The following is a 21,050-nucleotide window of genomic DNA, read 5'->3' as shown; positions in this document are numbered from 1 at the left end:
TTGTTCAGATTTATTTTGGCTGGGTGTTAATTGAATTCCTATCCCCTCCCCCACCTTTTTTTCTAACCAGGGAGGCTCAAGAATTTGTGGAGAAGTACGAAGGAGCCTTGGGAAAGGGGAAAGGCAAGCGACTCTACGCCTATAAGATGCTGATGGCTAAGGTGTGTGGTGCGGAGGCTGCAGACTTCCGAATCTGGGTGACTACCACGGGCACCTCCCAGCCTCACCGCTCGGGTCCGGCTGCCCCAGAATCCTGAGCATGAGGTCCAGTGGACCCTTCCAATTCATCCCGGAAGGGCAAGCAGCTGTATGCTGTCAGTTTCTCTACACTTGTATGTGAGGGTCCCAGCACATTTGAAACTTGTTTCTTCTCCAGTGAAGACCTAAACTCATAAAATTAACAATATTAAAACCACTGGGATCTTATTTTCCAAACCCTACATATTGTTTGATGAGTCATCCATTCTTATAGACTACCTTGATAACTTTTTTATGTATTCCCTGGTTATTGGTGTATTCAAGTTTTAACTTTTTTGGGGGGCCATTTTGATATTTTATATTCTTCCCCAAACGAGATCATTTTATAAGATCTCCATATGTACTACCAGAAAGTTACAGATGGTTGTCCCATAATCTTTGTAATTACTTTCTATATATATTGGGTTTGAATTTTTTTGTTTCTAAGGTTATTTTTTTACTCCTTTTTCACTTTCAATTTCCTAACAACTATCTGTGAGTCATTTTTATTAATTTTACCTAGAAACTACCACTTAACAACTGCACACCTCAGATCTTTTCTTTCCAACTGAGGAGTGTGCTCTTCTCCTATATCATCGATAAGTGATTTTGCTCAATCATGTTTCTATTCAAACGGTTCTACTTTCTTCCTTAGCAAAGGGCTCCTGCCCACCCTCTGTCCTTGGTGTTTACCCTCCCTCATTGCTATTGATTCTCTGTCTCTGTCTCTTCTCTCTCTCTCTTTGCATTCACTGGAATTTCTCAGGTTTATTCTACAGATCATTTAATCAATTTTCTTCTATCTCAGTTACAATATAATGTTTATTTTCATTCTATTGCTGAACTTTTTGCTACCCTGTAAGCTTTCCACACATCACCTACATTCTTTTTCATCTCAGATTTGCATCCTTTGCTCTAGAAGCCACATTTCTTGTGTCCGGTTAAGAACACCGAATGGTTTCTCCAAACGTGCTCCTGTGTCCTAGAGGAAACGCCTTCCAAAACTTCCAAAGAGCAGTATCCCTTTTCCCTTGCTCTGCAGTGCGATTTCTCAAGCCTTGCTGGTTGTTCTCGGTCACTCAGATGTCATCCACAGACAGGAGGTATAGCTCACCTGCTCCTTGTCTAGTCCCTATTTGAAGCCTTCTTTCCTGTGTAGCTGGAGAGCCAGATGACAGGCACGACCACCATAATAACCCCGTCCTGGGGCAGCAGCTACCACCTCACCGAGCTCTGAGCAAGGGTTTGGGGGTGTTTGTCTGCCTAGTTTTCTGATTCTCTGAGTTTATGAAGGATCAGAGCTTCAATGCAAAGCTTCTCTCAGGCCTCTGCCTGCTTCTGCTCCGCCCCCAGGGCATCCTTTTCAGGAGGAAATACCTGCAGCCCTGAGGGGCTGTCAGATGGTTGCCAAGTGACCAAGTGGCAGGTTGTGCCTCCAGAGGCCTCACTGGGCAGCTTCATTACCTGCATTGGTCTCAGCCTTGCAAGCCTATAGTTTGTACTGATTTTATCAGCAACCTGATAGGAGATCCATGGGGGCGGGGGGGGGGGGCTCACATTAATAAAGCTTATGAGACTGATATATAAAACCAGATGCTGGGTTATTAATTTACAAAGAGAAATAAATCAACTGGGAAATTTGAAGTCCAGATCAACAATGCCTTTTATTTTTAGTAGAGTTAGTTGTATGGAAAGCTAAACTATACTCCCAATTCCAATCTATTAATGTGCAATGAAAAATTACTGCCATAGAAACCAAAATACTCAGAGCCCAGGTGATGGGCACATGCTTTCCTTACAGACAGACCTACACAGGAAGCCAAATAAGCCAAACAGGACTTCTGAGCACGGAATCAGAACTAAGAAAAGCAGAGGAAGCAATGGGACTGAGGTGCCCAACAGCCACCACCTGCCATTCCCCACATTCTTCTCTTCCTGTCATAGAAATATATGTGCATTGTTACTAATCAGTCTTCTCCTTATGGGCACCTCTTCTCCTTTGCCTCTGTGACCATTTCCCTCTTCTGACAAGTGGTTTCCTCCCTTATTTACTACCCGCCCAATCAGGGTCTGGTCAAAACCTTCAGGTCTGGAAGCTCACCTGATTCCTTCAAATTTTCCCTCTCATCCTCAGTGAATTTACAAGGGAAAAATCTTATTTCCTTCCTGAACAAGTTCTTCAGAGAGCTTTGTAATAGTAGAAACTGACCTTAGGATCTTTTGCCTACTACCCCTTTAGTGTTTCCTATGAATTTCCAAAATTCCAAATGGATCTCTCACCAGGGGTTGCAGGGGGTGTTGGGAAGCAGCCCCTTGAAGAGTTGGCAGATGTGCACCCAGCCCACGGACAGGCAAACTCTGGGCGTCGGAGGTGGGAAAAGAGTGTGGAAAGGGCAGGATGTCTTCCTAACATCTTTTTCAGAAAAACAAAACAAAATAGCCTGTTGTTTCGCCAGGAGAAGAATGGGAGGCCAGGGGCTGGCGCCTCCACCAGCTCTATCAGCGTCGTGGGTCAGCAACCAGTCCTATCAGATTAGGTGCCTGGCTGTCTGCTGAATGTGGGTGTGAAAGTCGTGAGGTTTCTTTTATCCCCGTGAATTTCTGTTTTAAGGTAGAAGAAGTTGCATTACAGGTTGGTAACCCATTTGATCCCCCAAACTATACACAAAATTTCTAAATTCATATATAAATTGTCCAACCGAGAAATTTTATCAGCCCTGTAGACGGAGGCAAGGTATTGTGTTGCCCCCGCTTCTCCCTCACTCCGCACCCGACTCAAGGTGAGGATTTAATATCCGCCTCTGGCAGCCTGGGCTCATGGACTCCGACTCCCGGGTGGCAGCCTCGCCCACAGGTCGACCTCACTTTGCCATGTCAACCTCAACCTGCACCTCCACGGGCCCCTCCAGGCCCCGAGGCAGCATGTTAATGAACTGAGGGTATTACCTGTTTAATTTCAGAAATGGGTCAAGTTTAAGAGAGACTTGGATAATTTCAAGACTCAGTGTATTCCCTGGGAAATGAAGATCAAGGACATTGAAAGTGAGTATTTTGGTGTCACTGCCTTTAGCTGGTTTACTGAAGAGTTTGTCAAGGGCTGGGATTGTGTGCTTGGCCATCTGATTAGATTATTTTGGAGGTCCTGCTGTGTTAGGAAGAAGGACGGGCTTGGACTAGCTAGACAAATATTTACAATGTGTTTCTTCACTTTCTGATTGTGGGAAGTTAGGCAGACCCATGAAGCCCATCGAGCCTCGGGCTATTTATTTGGAAAGAGAACACGGAGATCACCAGGATGCCCCACCACAGACTAGTGTGAAGACTGGGCCCGTCACACACAGACGGTGCTCAGCTGGGTTCACTTGCTCCTCCTGCAGCACTTCAGTCCCGCCACCTTCTCTCACCCCAGGTCACTTTGGTTCGTCCGTGGCATCCTATTTCATCTTTCTCCGATGGATGTATGGCGTCAACCTTGTTCTTTTCGGCTTAATATTTGGTCTAGTCATAATCCCAGAGGTAAGAACAGAACTCCTTATAACTTTGGGTAGTGTTGAGGCTTATCATGACTACCATCTTCATTTGTATTAAATCTCTGTTTTATAAAGATTCAGTCATTCATGATGGATCCTATACTCACATCCATTGCCCAGATAACTCAGTACCTCCACCAAAAAATGGAACCACAATATTTGTGTTTCTGAATTAAGAGGTGGACCCTACATTTTTCTACCTCTCATTTTACTTTAAGATCAGTGGAGAATTACTATCTCAGTGAGTTTTTTCTCTCTTACCCTAAAGAGAGAGAGACGGGGGGGGGGGGGGGGGCATAGAATGCATTATATCATAATGTATTACCTAAAAATATTGAATTTAAATAGCAGCCCTCACTATTCTTTCAAGTGTAATCTCATTGTAGATATAAGTAGATCCTTACCTGTAAATGGGCAATTGAGAGATAAAAAAAAAGGAATGAGTGACTTGTGCAACGTTACACAGTAAATTTGTGTGGATGAGCTCCCAAGTCCTCAGAGCGGTGGCCTAGCATCTTTTCCAGCGGCACCTCTGGCCCCTGCAGCATTGAGCACACACCTTGCCATATCCTGCCTGAGCTGTTCAGTGCTGGTGCTGGAGGCACAAGTGGATTCACTTCACGGTAACAATATGTCTGTATTTAGTATTTTCTTCCTTCCAGGGTTATTAACTGGCTCTATGATGGTTTACTGATCCCTGCTTTATTATCAATGATTCTGTGAATATACTGGAGCCAATTCTATCTGTAATCACAATCTTGAGAAACTTTTCTGCAAGTATACGTGTTTTAGAAAATTAAAAGGACTTCCATGGAATGTGAATAAAATCAGATTAGTTGGAAGAAGTTGATGGTGTATTGTCATAGCGCTTGGGAGCAAAGACATGTTACATTGTAAAACCATGGAATTCTTTTCTACATGACTTAAAAAGTGTAGGAACAAATATGTCATTAAGTAGCCTTCCTACCCATTTATAGACATAGCTGGAAATCCAGGTTATGAGTCCACTTAGTCCTGTGTCCAGGGGTCACTATTGCTCTCCCACCGAGAGAGAAGCATTTCTGACCTTCCAGCAAGTGTGCACCAAAGCTCCTACACCAAGCCTGGTTCTCCGCACAGGGAAAATACTGTCGGAAGCCACTGGGGGAATTTACCTTCACAGAGCCTTTGTTTTCTTCCTGGGAGTGTTTATTCCAAATGAATTATTTCCATGAGAAAAGAGCACATTTAAATTCTGCAGGCCTAGGAAACATCGCCAGAATTCTGCTATACAATGGTTCAGACAGGCAGTCTCGTGGGGAAGTTGAATAATTTTAAGGGCACTTACTTTTTTTTCTAAAAGGAAACATTAAATATTATGTAATTTATGTAAGCTGGTATCATTTATAAGTATTTCATATCAAGGGGATTGTTTGTTTGGAACAATGAAAACTTACTGATTGGTGTGTTCCAATGAAGCAGCCGCAACCGGAACTGCCCGGGCAAGAGAGCCCTGACTTGACTGGATGCTGATCAGGAAAGTCCCGCGGGAGTAGGTGGGGGCAGGGAGAGAGGGGTGGGGCTGACTGGAATGAGGAGCCCTGGGCAGGGGGAGCGACCGCTAGGAGAGAGGGAGAGAGGCAAGGACAAATCAAGAGCCTGATACTAAATACCTCAGTCCCAGGTCAGGTGTGACCAATGGGAATAGATTAAAAGAAAGGAGTTAGAAGTAGAACAGACGAGACCTGTTGACAGCTCGGATAACAGCAGTTGAGGATGTCAGGTGTCCCAAGGTGCCTCCTTAGTGAGGAAGTGGGAAATTGACCACATGGTAATCACACATATCCAAAGTCACTGCAAATTGCCCTGTTGGCCAAAGACACGGGTAACTTCAGAGCCCAAGGGTTTTCAGCCTAAACCTGATGATCAGCTACTCCCATGGCTACCCGATGTCTTAAGGCTAACCACGGTGAATCAGAGGGTCTGGGAGTAAGAATATTAGAAGTGCTCAAACGTTAGACGACTTTAACGGAATTTCTCCTACTTATGTGTCTTTCCCACAAATTATTAATACCACTTTAATGGAATTAAACAGCTCTGAATGCTAGAATGAATCTTGTTCAGCTTTAATGACAATTGCCTGCAGAGCCTGGGATGTCCACACGATCCCTGGGGAAGCTGAGCCGTAGAAGCTGGCTGTCAGGGCCCTGCTGGATGTCATGTTCATGCACTTCTTGTCTCAACATTGGCTAGCTGTGGAAATGATATGTGGAGTTTGCAAAAAACTACCAGGTCCTAAGCCCACACCAATTAATTCAGATTAATCAAATGTGACTCTCTGGGACTCTGGTTGTGGCATCCTCATTTTAAAGGCTCCTGTGGTAGGCAGATACCTGAAATTGTCCCCAATCATCCCCACCTCCTGGTATGAAGCCCTTATATAATTCCCTCCCATTGAGTATAGGCTAGACTAGTGACTTGCTTTTAACAGACTACAACCAAAGGCTGTCACATGATTCAGTTATAGAAGAGTGTGACTTCCATTTTGCTGGCATTCCCTTTTGATTCCCTTCTTGGCTTGCAAGCTTTAATGAAGCAACCTGCCAGACCGAAGAGGCCCATCTGACAAGGAACTGAGTGTGGCCTTCGGACAGCCAGCAAGGAACGGAAGCCCTCAGTCCACCACCCCAAGAGGAATTAAATCTTGCCAACAACCACAGGAGTGCATGTAGAATTAGGTCCTTCCCCAGCCAGACCTTCAGATGAAACCCCAGCCCTGGCAGACCCCTGCTGCAGCCTGTGAGAGGCCCTGAGCAGAGAGCCCAGCTAAGCCACACCCAGATTCCTGACCCACAGAAACTTGGACGTACAAATGTGGTTGTTTCAAGTTTTTAAGTGTTAGGGTAATTTGTTATAAAACATTAGATGACTCATACATCTCCTCAGGTGGCTCTGATATGCAGCAAAAGTTGATAATTGCTGGTCACATTAATTAATTAAATTATATCTTCAAAATACTTCATAAGCTCTGTTCTAGGGATCATATAGACAACATTCAGTCAGTAAGTGTAATATCGATACTTCCTCTAAGAATAACTATTAAAATATTTCAGAAATGTAGAAAAAAATAAAGAAGGAGCCTATTTGTCTACCACTAATTTTAAAGATCAAAAAAATTGTATATACACTGAAGTCCTCCATTTCTCCCAATTGTATTATCTCCATAACCCTCACGTGTTCTCCTGAACTTGCCATTCAACTTCTATTTTTAAATGTACTGGCTTAAAGTTATAAATCATTTCTTGCTTTTTCAAGTCATTTGTGTATCTGAAGTTACAGCCCCTTTTGTATTACAGTGTAATTTTTCCTTATTTACATCAAAGTTTTGTCTTTCAGTTGTTTTTTTTAAAGGGCCAACTTCAGCCCTGGCTGGTGTGGCTCAGTGGATTGAGCACCGGCCTGCAAATCAAAGGGTCACTGGTTCAATTCCCAGTCAGGGCACATGCCTGGGTTGCAGGCCAGGTCCCCAGTTGGGGGCATATGAGAGGCAACCACACCTCGATGTTTCTCTCTCTCTCTCCTTTACCCTCTCTCTAAAAATAAATTGTAAAAGAAATCTTAAAAAAGACACATTTATATTTAAAAAAAGGGAACAACTTTGGATTTGTTGATTCTTTCTCTTTTTAATTTTTATCTATTGATTTTTAGGGAGGGAAGGGGAAAGGGAGGAAATATAAACGGAATCATGCAGAATGCAGTTACTTTGTGTCTGGCCTCTTTCACTTAGCACAGTGTTTTTGAGATTCATCCGTGGTGTTGCGTGTATCCACAGTTTGTTCCTCTACTGCTGAGTAGTATTCCATTGTATGGATGTACCACAGTTTGTTGTCTATTCACCAGTTGTAGGCATTTGGGTTGTTCCCGGTTTAGGGCTATTATAAGTACAGCTACTGTAAATATTCACATTTAGGTCTTTGCCCTATGTAGCTTTATTTTCTATGTCATTAATTTATACTCTTATTATTTCTTTCTTGATATTTGAGTTTGTATTAGTTATCTATGGCTATGTAACAAAAATACCCCAAAAATTTTTGCTGAAAAAAACAAGCATTCATTATCTCACAGTTTCTGTGAATCAGGGAAGGCATACCAGGGGTGTTATAAAGGCTTAGTTTATAACAGAGTCTATAAAGGCTCTATTTCTTAAACTAGGTAGTGGATACATATAGTTCATTTTCTTTTTGTTATGAACAACTATATATATATATATATATATATATATATATAATTTATATACAATATATTTCCCAATAGGAATATAAATTTAAAACAAACAAAAAATATAGACCGTTACCTAGAATTTATAAATCTAATAGAAAACAAAAGTAATGTTACATTAAAGGGTGAAATATTAAAGCCTCTGTTACTGAAAATCAAGAGCAACACTGGATGCTCCACCTCTACTACTTTTAAACATCATTTTGACATTTCTACCCAATGTGGTAAGTCAGGAAGATTAAACTTACACATTTTGTAGAAAAAAAAACACACAAAATTACCTTAGTTTGGCAGTGATGTTATTGTATACCCCCCAAAATCTCAATGAGTCTACCAAAACTTACTTGAATTAATGGAGGAGCATATTGAGATGGCCAGGTAATTTTAAATAAGCAAACATCAGCAGCACTTTCTATACTGTCAATAATCCAGTGTGAAATGAAATCTAAAACTCTCACACTCACAATGGCAGTAAACCTACGAAAGAACTGTTAACCAGTTTAACGAGTTAGAAGATTTTTTCTGAGGAGCATTATAAAGCACTGCAGGATAAAAGCACAAGTAAATGACGGGGAGGATGCGTTCTCGGAACACAAAACTGAATGTCACAGAAAAGTTGGTCCTTCCTAAATCAGCGTGTGCATTTAATATAATTGTGATTTTTATAATTAATGATGCAAATATAGGAATATATGTAAAAAATATTAATACCAGAACTGTGTACACATGAAGAACTAGAATTACTCTAATATCTGAAATAGGGATTTGTTAAATTTATGCTACATATATGTGGTTAGATATTCTGAAGCCACTGTATTTTGAGAATGCCGTATGATACAGGGAACTGGTCATAAAATAATATTAAGATAAATAACCAGCCTGAAATATGTATAAAATTCAAAAAACAATTGAAAGGAAACATGTGACTACCTAATAGTCATTATCTTTAAGATGCAGAGATGGCAGGTCATTTCTTAAGTGCTCTCTGTGCTTTTTCACATTTTCTTTATTGTTTGTTCTATTTTTATTGAATTTATTGGGGTGACTTGGGTTAATAAAATTAACATGGGTTTCAGGTGTATAATTCTATAATACGCCATCTGTATATTGTGTTGTGTGCTCAGCAACCCAAGCTGAGTCTCCTTCCACCAGCATTTATCCCGCTTTACCCTCCTTGTACAATACCTCCCACATTTTCTATAGTAAGTGTGTTACTCGTAAAATAAGGATCACAATAAATGTCATTTAAAGAAGAAAGGGAGTGTGTCCCATTCTGAGAAGGAAAGTCTCCATGTGTCCTGTATTTTCCCCGTACATAATTGTGTCATTCTGTCCCTGCGCAGGTGCTGATGGGCATGCCCTACGGAAGTATACCCAGGAAGACGGTGCCTCGGGCTGAGGAAGAGAAAGCCATGGACTTTTCTGTTCTCTGGGATTTTGAGGTACCATTGCCCACATTCTGATGCACTTTCATTCTGTGATTGGGAGGTCTGAAAAATTGCATGGATACATGAGACAGGTTGCATTTAATTACTGAAAAGCCAGTGCTTCAATCAAATAGAATGCCAGAACTATGCAAAACAAGTGAGCCCACTCTGCTCCCCTCAGCCCCCTTCATAGATCCCTCTCTCCAGGCATACACCCTGATGAATGTGAGTCCCCGTGAGAACACTGCCCCCTCATTCTGTCAGATCAGTGTAAGCTAAACTTACAGTACGGTTTTTCCTCCCCATACCCATATGAAGACCTCAACCCAGCCTTCCCCCAGGTATCACATGGCACATTCAAGTGAATGTCCTACCACTCTGTAAATTCCAACATCTATTTAACCAAACCCATATCTCTTCCCCATCTCCTTTATTGGAATTAACATTCATCCAATCATTCAAGTCTGAAACCTGGAAGTCATTGTACACTTCTCCGTCGTACCCACCCCAACCCCACATCCAATCAATCACTAAGTCTGAGCTCACCTACTAAATATTTCTTGAATTGGTCCCCTTGTCTCTATCCCTCCTTATCTCCCCTTTGAACAATACCCCACTATTGCAGGACATTGCCAGAATCTTCCACCTCTGCTCCCTGCCTTGGCTTGGCTCCTGCCATCTCTATGCCCTCTGCTGCTAGAGCAATCTTTGCACAATGCAGACCTGCCCCTGTCATCCCCTACCTCTGATAGTCAATTGTTCCCATTCCCAAATAGAATGAAATCCAGTGCTCTGAATTGGGCTTACAAAACAACTATTCATGACCTGGCTGTTCCCTGCTTGTTCAGTCCCTTGTCTGTCTAAGACCCCACACTTTATGCCCCATTGTTATCAAGTTTGAGGGAAGTCCCTGAACGCATCACACACCTTTGGTGCCTCCCTACCTGTGCTCAGGGTCCTATGGTCAGGGTAAAAATTTGAAGCTATTTGTGCATGTGCACGCAGACACACACACACACACACACACACACATGCACACACGCACCCCTTATCCTTAGTTTTATCCCTAACGTTAACAACACTCTCCTCTCCGTCCTGTATTTCTTTGCAATCTGTGCAATGGAGAATAGAGGGAATGGAGAAAGGAGAGATGAGGAGACGGGGAGATATGGATAGACTTGGAAGCAATTGAGGGAAGTGAAGGGAAGAACAAGAGGGCCCAGAACTCTTCCTTCCTCCCCTCAGACTCCCGCTAACCCCCTGAGAAAGAAATGCCTGGTAGAATGGAAGTGTCTGCTGACCACGCCGAGCTTACAAACCCAGAGCATTTGGATTTGCTGTCCCACAGGGCTACATTAAATACTCTGCTCTCTTCTACGGCTACTACAACGACCAGAGGACCATTGGGTGGCTGAGGTACAGATTGCCCATGGCTTACTTTATGGTGGGGGTCAGCGTGTTCGGCTATAGCCTGATGATTGTCATTAGATCGTAAGTATGACCACTTATTTATAGGCTTTTAATTTTGTTCGTGAGACATCCCGCTCCCATGGCCACTCTCTAACTACTCACCTTCCTGTAGGGGATTGAGAGAGAAAACAACAAAAAACCCACAAATAAGCAAAGCAAGTGCAGGTTGTCATATGCGGTATAAAAAACAAACAGGGTAATGTGGAGAGACCTGGGAAATGGGATAGAAACTGCTTTAGGTGAGCCTGAGAACTGCCAGCCATGCTGAAAGTCTGAGGCATTTTAGACAAAAGAGGAACATGTGCAAAGGCCCTGAGGTAGGAAATATCCAAATACCAAAAACTGTCTAAAGGCTAATGTGGCTTGAGGGGAAGCATGGTACCTGTTAAGGGAAGGGTAGAGAGGTTTGCAAGACCTGTTTTGGCTTTCCTCAGAGTTCAACTTTCTTAAAAAACTCTGCTGTTCCTCTATAACTGCTTGCATGTGAGAACCCAGCCCATGTTGTTTATGATATAAACAATATGCCTATATGAATGAATGTGGCTCTGATTAACCATGGTATCCTCACTGGCCCCGACTCTACCTGTCTCAGTGGTCAGAAATGGACTTGGTTCTTAATTGTGTTATAATTATGTCTGTGATTCTTAATTCATGCTCTCTAAAGAAGAAGTTGACCCATTCCATGAACTGCCTTCTTCTAAGTCAGGGGACCCCAATCAACAGAGGCTGGTTCAGGGAGGGGCAGCACAGTCTCCTGCACACACGTGACCACCAGGGCTCACTAGCCTTCACAAGGGGCTGATTCTCCCAGAAGAGCAGGAGCAGCTGTGTCTGCAGGACAGGAGCAGAGAACTCTCAAAGCCTGGATAGAAACCCTGAAGGGCCATGTGCAGGCCCAGTGGGGCCTTCTATTGTGTCACATTAAGGGAAGTGCTGCTGCCCATGAGGGGACTGCCCAGCATGCAGCAGTGACCATGAGGTGATACGTGGCTGCCCTGCTCCATCAAGCAACAGGGAAAAAAAACAAGGAGACAGACTTGGTTTTATTCTTAGCCTCATGTTGTTACATTTTCCCCTGCTATTATCCCAGATACGTCTAAGGATATGGAACCAAAGGGCTAACTAAGCCAATCAAGCCCCTGGAACACAAATCTCAAAGCCAACCCATAAGGTAGAGTTAGAGAGGAGCGCACCCCCCGCACCCCCACCACACACACACACAGTGTTTGATAGAGCCCCTGCTTGGACTTGTGGGGCTCCCACAGAGCTGACCGCCAGAGAGGAAACTCCACAAAGGGAGGTGGAGGATAGGTAGAATGAAATGCTTGGGTAACCGGGCAGGTCCAAGGTGCTTTGAACCAAACTTACTTAAGAAAAGTACCAACTATCTCAAGGCTTATTGGATTTTATATCAGAATAGATTTTCTATCAGAGAAAATAGGTAAGTTAGAAGGGAGTGTTCCTCTGTGAGAATAAAGAGTTCTCCAGCACTAGGAGGCAAGTCAAGCCCCAGGAAATCAGACATGGGGATAGAAAACACGGCTACGTGTCCCCTATCCTGCAGGCTTGTTACACAGGTGACACCGTGTGTGTTTGCAGGGGACTCTGAATTTGGGGAGAAAGTGCTCCGAATCAAACCTGTCTTGACTGTGTTCCTGCGTGGTTTATCCCCCTTATCAGATGTCTGCTACCTGGGCCCAGTATTGGCTCAGGCCAGGGTTCCCTTGGGCTGACCAGCAAAAACGGGGCAAGTATCACAACAGTGCTGTGTACCCTCCAGGATGGCCAGCAACAGCCAGGGCAGCACGAGCGAGGGAGAGAATGATAACTTCACGTTCAGCTTCAAGATGTTCACCAGCTGGGACTACCTGATCGGGAATTCAGAGACGGCCGACAACAAGTACGCCTCCATCACCACCAGCTTCAAGGTAGCCACCCAGGGCGGTTCCCACTTCCTGAGGGAGCTCTGGGTGCCTCTGGTCATTGGGAGACTTCTCCCAGCTAAGTCGTAGGAAGTAAGATCGCCAAATAATCTGTGGTAAGAGCTTTACTTGAAGCAGGAGCCCAGCTTTCAAACCTTTAAGAAAAAATGCTCACAGCTGGTACCCACCATCAGTTTCTTAGTAAGTCAGAGAACCATGGATGTTGGGACCTGGTCATGCCTATTGCCTTGTGGAACTGCTTTCTGCTGAGGGACATGAAAAGACACCTTTGGGGCAGATGTTCTCAAGATTTAACATATGTTTGAATCACCTCAGGGCTTTAAAAATCTTCTCGGTCCCACCCCAGAGAATATGGGGTAATTGATCTTAGGTGGGGTCCTGGCATTGATTTTTTAAAAAGCTCCTCTCAAGTGATTAGCACACCCAGAAAGAGTTGAGAATCCTGGTTTGGGGGTATAAGAATGAAGGAATTAATATGTACTCAACTCCACAATGAGTTACCTCATGAACTGGTTCACAGAGATGTGAGATGACCTATACACCTCTCTCTGTTAAACAAACTAAGGGGTAACCAAATTAACGCAGGCAGAAGCTGTAACACTGAAGCATCGCGCATCTTGTTTTTTTCCTCCATGACTGTAAAAACCATTCAGAGTTATTGACAGTCAAATATTTCTCCTGTCTGATCAGCCAGGCTTGCCCCCAGGACCCAGAAATGGCCAGATTTATAACACAACTATGCTTGGTTTTCTTGTCTTTTCCCCTCTCCTCTCTCCTGGCCCTTCCTGGGAGAAATGAGCTGCTGGCCACTGATGGGTACCTGCAGATGACAGGTACACTCCCACGAGCAGGGTTTGGGCTCAGCAACTCACTCACATGGGTTTCGTGAGCTCCGAAGTCCTGTGAGCATGGCAGTGGGTGGAGCAGGCAGCTCACGCAGTTCTCTCCCCTTCTTCTCACAGGAATGGGGAGCCTCAGATGGGGCATCCAAGGACAGGCCAGGGGTGGATGAGGGCTTTGTCTCTTCCTCCGAGCCTACCAGAGAGAGACAAAAGAGGTCAATGCCTATGAAGCACTTTGAACCTCTGAGTCCATTCAAAACCAAGATAACACACTTACATAATGGGGCTCAGGTTGTGAGAACTCTGTTCGTGCATGTTAACTGCCTGGCGAGTTAGTTGCCCCTGAATGTGAATGCAGTAACTGTTAACTGACTGGCACAGTCTCCTACCACATACTTCTGTACCCAAGAGACGTCATTTCCATCCTGGTCTCACATATACTAATTGTGTCTTCATAGAGTCACTGATGCAGAAGGCAAGGTTAATGATAAAAAAAAATCTGTTGCATTGCTATACACTAGCAGCAAACAATTAGAAAATAATTTTGAACTCCATTTACAATAATGTTACATAAACTATAAAAAAATTTTAGGAATTGCTCTGGTTGGGTAGCTCAGTTGGTTAGAGCATCATCCCATATACCAAGGTTGCAGGTTCGCTCTCCCATCAGAGCACATACAAGAAGCAACCCATGAATGCATAAATAAGTAGAACAATAAATCGATACTTTTCTTTCTCTTTCTCCCTTTCTCTCTTTCTCTTTCCTTCCCTCTCTCTCTCTCTAAAATCAATTTTTGAAAAATTTAATTTTAAAATGCCTGGTGATAGATTTAACCAAGAATATGAAGATTGCTACACTAAAGGTACAAAATGTTGCTGAAAAAGATTTTAAAATTCTAAATAAATGCAGAGATATACCATCCTCATGCCATGCTCATGGATTAGAATAAAGTCACCAAACTATAGTCCAGGGTTCAAATCCAGTCTTCTGCTTTAAACAAGATTTTATTGAGACAAAGCCATGCCCACATATTTATATCTTCACTGTGCTAGTTTTTGTGCTATAATGGCATAGTTGAGTAGCTGTGAGAGAGACCACATGGTCTGTGAAGCCAAAAAGATTTATATTGAGCTGTTTATAGAAAAAGTTTGATCAGAAGTTTTTTTATAGAAAAATCAGCCTCTGGATTAGAAGGCTCAATAATAATAATAATTATCAACTTTAATCTATTTGATCTACAGCTTTAAGACAATCCCAAACAGTTACTGAAATTTCTCGGATCCCTTGTATCTGCAATCTGGGTAATAATAGTGATCGCTCTGTTGGTTAGTTGTGGGATTAAAAGGGGAAATGCACAGGAAGTGTTTAGTTCCACATCTAGTACATAGCAATTACTTAATAAACCTAAGCTTGTGTCATTATGTGGACCAGAATAACAGTAACAATAAAATGTGTTTTCTGAAAGGAAAGAACTAGTTCTCCATAGGCAATAGTGCTTCATACTGCCCCTCTGTATTATTTCATTTATGGGAATACAGAAAGTAGTCATCTCAGGAACCCAACCGCGGTTCCTGGCGGTTCCTGGCCTTCCATTATTCACATCTCATTTCCACACATTAAGGAATCAATAGTGGATGAACAAGAGAGTAATAAAGAGGAAAATATCCACCTGACAAGATTCCTCCGGGTCCTGGCCAACTTTCTCATCATCTGCTGTTTGTGTGGGAGTGGGTACCTCATTTACTTTGTGGTGAAGCGATCGCAGGAATTCTCCAAAATGCAGAACGTCAGCTGGTATGAAAGGAACGAGGTAAGGAGGGCATCTGTGGAAGCTGACATTAGGGGCGAATACGGAAATCTCACTGGTTCCTATGCCATTCGGCTGCATTAGTGAGAGTCTGGATTATAAGACTTGTTTTAAAAAGTGAAACTGTATCTCTTTCCAATCTAGTAGTAAAAACATCTTGGACAAAGAGTCACCCATTATTAGGCTTTTGTAGCAGAAATAGCTGGTTTTAATTAGCATGTCAGTGAATACCAGTTATTAACAAGGTGATCCTCTCCTCACAGCTCTGCAGTGCCATGTACCATAAATCAAGTGCTTATTAATGCATGCCTGTGATCTGGCTCCCTTCTTTACTCCCCGGGTTTGTTTGTCTATGCCTGCACTAATAGCACACTCATAAACAATGGCTTTAACGTATGTGTTGATATCTGGTAGAGTGATTTTCTCATTGAAATCCACAATAAAGCATATTAATGTTTTATTGTGATAACGTTGACTCCATAAACCTATTTTGAGAATTTGACATCTGCGGCAGTTGGCAAATGGCTACAAACCCTGCCCACCCTTGTATGCACATTTCTTTGCAATGTGATTTTCTGGCTCTTCCCATGAAGAGGTGGAATCTGTTTCCCCATCCCTTGAATCCACCTGAGGTTCGCCATGTGACTTGCTTTAGCCAATGGGACAGTGGCTACCATGATATAAGCAGACTTGAAAAGTGCTTCTGTATTGGATCTTGCTCTCTTGGGAACCCTGAGACCTCCATGACTTGAACAATTCCAGACTAGACTGCTGAATGATGAGGCACATGGCCCAGTTATCTCATTGTCCCAGGTGGTAGCCAGTCAACCAGCAGACACATGAATGAAGCCATCAACCAACAGTTGACCATAGATTCATGAGTGAAACCAGGTCAGACTAGCAGAAGAACCACCTAGCCAAGCCTAAAATCAAATATTGACCCACAGAATCATAAGCTAAACAAATTAAGTAAGAAGAAGAAAATCTGTCTACCCCCACAAAGCAAGAAGGAACAGAAAAAGAAATATGAAACTGGCAGGACAAACATAAAGCAAACATTATACAGATTTAAATCTAAATATGTCAGCAATTACAATAAATGTAAATGGATTAAAGTTACAGTTTAAAGGCAATAATAATCAGATTGAATTTTTAATATATTTTATTGATTATGCTATTACAGTTGTCCCATTACCCCCTTCATTCCCCTCCACCCTGCACACCCTCTGCCACCCACATTCCCCCCTTTATTTTATTTATTTTTAAATATATTTTATTGATTATGCTATTACAGTTGTCCCATTTTCCCCTTCAGTCCCCTCCACCCCCCTCCACCCTGTACACCATCTCCCACCCACTTCCCCCCCTTTAGTTCATGTCCATGTGTCATACTTATAAGTTCTTCAGCTTCTACATTTCTCATACTATTCTTACCCTCCCCCTGTCTATTTCCTACCTACAATCTATGCTACTTATTCTCTATACCTTTTCCCCCCTCTCTCCTCCTCCCACTCCCCTGTTGCTAACCCACCATGTGATCTCCATTTCTGTGGTTCTCTTCCTGTTCTAGTTGTTTGCTTAGTTTCTTTTGGTTTTGCTTTAGGTGTGGTTGTTAATAATCATGAGTCTGCTGTCCTTTTACTATACATTTTTTTTAATCTTCTTTTCTTAGATAAGTCCCTTTAACATTTCATAAAATAAGGGCTTGGTGATGATGAACTCCTTTAACTTGACCTTATCTGAGAAGCACTTGATCTGCCCTTCCATTCTAAATGAGAGCTTTGCTGGGTAGAGCAATCTGGGATGTAGGTCCTTGTCTTTCATGACTTGGAATATTTCTTTCCAGCCCCTTCTTGCCTGTAATGTCTCTTTGGAGAAATCAGCTGACAGTCTGATGGGAACTCCTTTGTAGGTGACTGTCCCCTTATCTCTTGCTGCTCCTAGGATTCTCTCCTTCATTTTTACCTTGGCTAATGTAATTATGATGTGCCTTGGTGTGTTTCTTCTTGGGTCCAACTTCTTTGGGACTCTCTGAGCTTCCTGGACCTCCTGGAAGTCTATTTCCTTTGCCATTGGGGAGGTTCTCCTTTATTATTTGTTCAAATAACTTTTCCACTTGTTGCTCTTCCTCCTCCCCTTCTGGTACCCCTATAATTCAGATGTTGGAACGTTTAAAGATGTCCTGAAGGTTCCTAAGCCTCTCCTCATTTTTTTGAATTCTTGTTTCTTCATTCTTTTCTGTTTGATTGTTTCTTTCTTCCTTCAGGTCCACTCCATTGATCTGAGTCCCAGTTTTCTTCCCATCACTGTTGGTTCCTTGTGCATTTTCCTTCATTTCACTTAGCATAGCCTTCATTTTTTCACCTAATTTGCGACCAAATTCAACCAATTCTGTGAGCATCCTGATCACCAGTGCTTTGAACTGTGCATCCGATAGGTTGGCTATCTCTTAGTCATTTAGTTGTATTTGCTGTGGAGCTTTGATCTGTTCTTCCACTTGGGCCATTTTGTTTTTGTCTTGTCACGCCTGTTACATATGAGAGGCGGAGCCTTAGGTATTCACCAGGGTGGGGCAGCCCAGTCGCTGGGTTGTGACGCTGTATGTGGGGGAGGGGTCTGAGAGGGAACAGTAGCACTGGCTCCACTCTCTGTTGGACTTCAGTCCCTTCCGCCACTTCCCCCAAGCAAACTGGGCCTTTCTGGTGCTGGTTCCCGGGTGGGTTGGCTTGTGCATGTTCTAGGACCCTGTGAGTCTCTCCGATGAACTCTCCTGTGAGGAGTCTCTCCCTGCACCTCAACCCCCACAGGTGTTTTCAATCAGTGCCCCGAGGCTCTATTTCCTGACGCTGGGACCCTGGGCTGCTTGCAGTGCCTCGCTTCACAGTCACCGCTAGTTGTAGTCTGCCAGTTGCCAGCCCACACCCAGGGTCTGCCCACTGCTGTCTTGCATGCCCCGGATGCCTTACGCTCCCGGTCCCACTGCTCTTTGTGCCACGACCCCTCTTCACCCGGCTGCCCGACTCTGCCCCTTCTACCGGTCTAGATGAACGTGTCTATTTTAACTCCTTGGTTGTCCAACTTCCATATAGTTCAATTTTCTGTCAGTTTTGGTTGATATTCTGTTTCTAAATTGTTGTTGTCCCTATCTTGGTTGTGCAAGGAGGCACAGTGTGTCTACCTACCCTGCCATCTTGGCTGGAAGTCCCCCAGATTGAATTTTTAAAAGGTACATGCTATTTACAATTAACTCTTCTAAAACATCAGGTCACTAACTATGTGGGAGCATGAAAGATGCGAGTATGGATTCTGCTCTTCAGTGGATTATAATTTCCTTAGGAAGCAGGCTTGACAAGAACAAGCCAAAGCACAAACAGCAGCAGAAGGTGGGAATAACATGATCAGGATTTTGTGTCAAAGGCAGAAATTATGCTGAGCATTAAATAAATATGTAAAGAAAGGCAGTGGTGGGTAGAACTAGGCAGGTATGAAGGTGATGAGAGCCAAGCCAATGGTCAGTGTGAGAGTGAGGGAGTCGGGAGCCAAGCAATACTGACCAACCTGCAATTTGGTCAGCAGTTCAGGACTTTACCCTCCACTGAATGAGCAGTTTTAGTTGCAGAGAGAATATTCTGTTGTGGTCCGGTTCAGTTACAGAGTCAAGATTCTCCCAAAACTGGAGGCAAAATTGAGTGCTTACCACTTACCATTCATTATCTCTTCTGCTTCTCACAACAAGAATTGCCATCACTATTTTACACACAAAGAAATAAGAAGCTCAGAGAAGTTGGGTGACTTTTCCTAAATTATAAAACCAGCAAGGAATAGAGGTGGGGCTCAAACCCAGAGCCCTGTGACTCCAAATGCCACGCTCTCCACCACATGCCCTACTGATACACCCCTTCTGTGATCTGAGCTTCCTGTCTTCTGTGCTCCTTAGATGAGGGCTGCCACAGTGACTCTTAACTAGTTCACAGCTTTACAGAACACAAGGCACTGTCCCAGGGGCTGATCATTCACTTCTCAAAGAAAGTTGGCTATTTTATCAATACTAAGTGCAACAATTACGATAGCAACCAGTCATAGAACAATTATGATGTGTGGGACATACACTGACTGTTCGGGGCATGTTGGTGCCTTTGCCAGGGTCACATGGCAAGTTGTGGAGACCCCAGGGCATCTCCAGAGACAGAGGAGAGGGCAACAAGGAGATAGAGATGCATGGCCTGGGGGTACAGAGATGGTGGCCAACCTAGTGCTATTGACAAAGTAAGTAACCCAGGCTTTCCCGATCTCTCAGGTAGAAATTGTGATGTCTCTGCTTGGGATGTTCTGTCCCCCTCTGTTTGAAACGATCGCTGCCCTGGAGAATTACCACCCACGCATTGGACTGAAGTGGCAGCTGGGACGCATCTTTGCACTCTTCCTGGGGAACCTCTACACGTTTCTCCTGGCCCTGATGGATGATGTCCACCTCAAGGTAAAGACCACAAACTCCCCAGTCTCTGGTGCCCACCAAATTTCCTTTCTAAAATATCAAAATCTCCTAATGTCTATTCATATTAATTAAATATATTTTGGAAAGTTCATAAAAGTTAAATGAAGAAAAAAATCCCCAAGATATGGCCCAGAGATAGCCATTGTTACCATTTTGCTACAGTTCTTTGCTCTTTTTCATAGGTTGTCTTTTTTCACTTCATACACGCTTCAGTTGGAACCCTTCATACTTTATCTGCAGCCTTTCCCCTATTGTTTTATAGCTGTCATAAGCGTTTACCAGCCAAGTAAGTGTCCACTGAGATCTTTCATCACTGTTCACCAGATGGTTGTGGAGCACCCACTATGTCAAGCCCTCAGGGTACACAGACAGCTGGACTCAGTCCTGTTCCAAGGGTGTCCACACTCTGGGCTGGGACAGAGACTCATTCAGTACAGCATACTGCAGGATGCGTGTCAGTGTGGGCAAGCCCAGGGCAGCAGGGCAGTGCACAGGAGGGGCTCCAGAACCCCCTGAGGAATCTTAGCAGAGACTGGAAAAGGCTGAGGGGGCAGCTGGCACAAACAGGGAACTGCAGGATTGCTGAACAACGGAGCAAAGGGAAAGAAGTGAAAAAATGAAGAGTGGGGAAGGCCCAGATGATGATGCTCCTCTTCCTCACTCCTCCCTCCTCATTATGGAGCTGCATGAACTTTTTCCTGAGATTAACAGGAAAGCTACTAGAAGGTTCTAAGCATGGAAGTGATTGGATATGGCCCTTGCCTACTGCTCCTTCCTCATCTCTGGCTTCCCTCCTACCCCAGTGGACTGGTCCACCTTCCTAAGCCTCACATTTCCTCCATGCAGCAAAATTCTCCCCTACCTTTCTGTCCACTCTTCTCCCCATGTTTGACTAATCCTACCTGAGGTTTTGACTGAGGTGCCTCTTCCTCCAGAAAGTCTTCTGTGGCCCCCATTGTCTGATGTGAATGTCCTCGATCCCCAGAGAATTTCCCACTGCTCTTTTCATTGCTCTACTCTGCAATGGTCTGTTTGTCTCTG

General features: G+C 43.6%; 1 protein-coding gene across 1 annotated transcript in view; it reads left to right on the top strand.

Annotated features, from left to right (window-relative positions):
* The window catches only part of TMC2 (transmembrane channel like 2), a 58,743-nt gene that overhangs the window by 13,772 nt on the left and 23,921 nt on the right, over window positions 1-21,050 (top strand). The window contains exons 5-12 of the mRNA XM_028524850.2: window positions 71-161; window positions 3,198-3,279; window positions 3,647-3,753; window positions 9,368-9,466; window positions 10,800-10,942; window positions 12,702-12,849; window positions 15,329-15,517; window positions 19,812-19,991. Coding sequence (XP_028380651.1) covers window positions 71-161; window positions 3,198-3,279; window positions 3,647-3,753; window positions 9,368-9,466; window positions 10,800-10,942; window positions 12,702-12,849; window positions 15,329-15,517; window positions 19,812-19,991 — 1,039 coding nt within the window. The remainder of the gene's footprint in view (window positions 1-70; window positions 162-3,197; window positions 3,280-3,646; window positions 3,754-9,367; window positions 9,467-10,799; window positions 10,943-12,701; window positions 12,850-15,328; window positions 15,518-19,811; window positions 19,992-21,050) is intronic.

This window comes from Phyllostomus discolor, chromosome 9, assembly GCF_004126475.2.
Source record: "Phyllostomus discolor isolate MPI-MPIP mPhyDis1 chromosome 9, mPhyDis1.pri.v3, whole genome shotgun sequence".
NCBI lineage: Eukaryota > Metazoa > Chordata > Mammalia > Chiroptera > Phyllostomidae > Phyllostomus > Phyllostomus discolor.
Note: the sequence above shows the minus strand (reverse complement) of the source record. Positions and strands in the feature narration are given on the sequence as shown.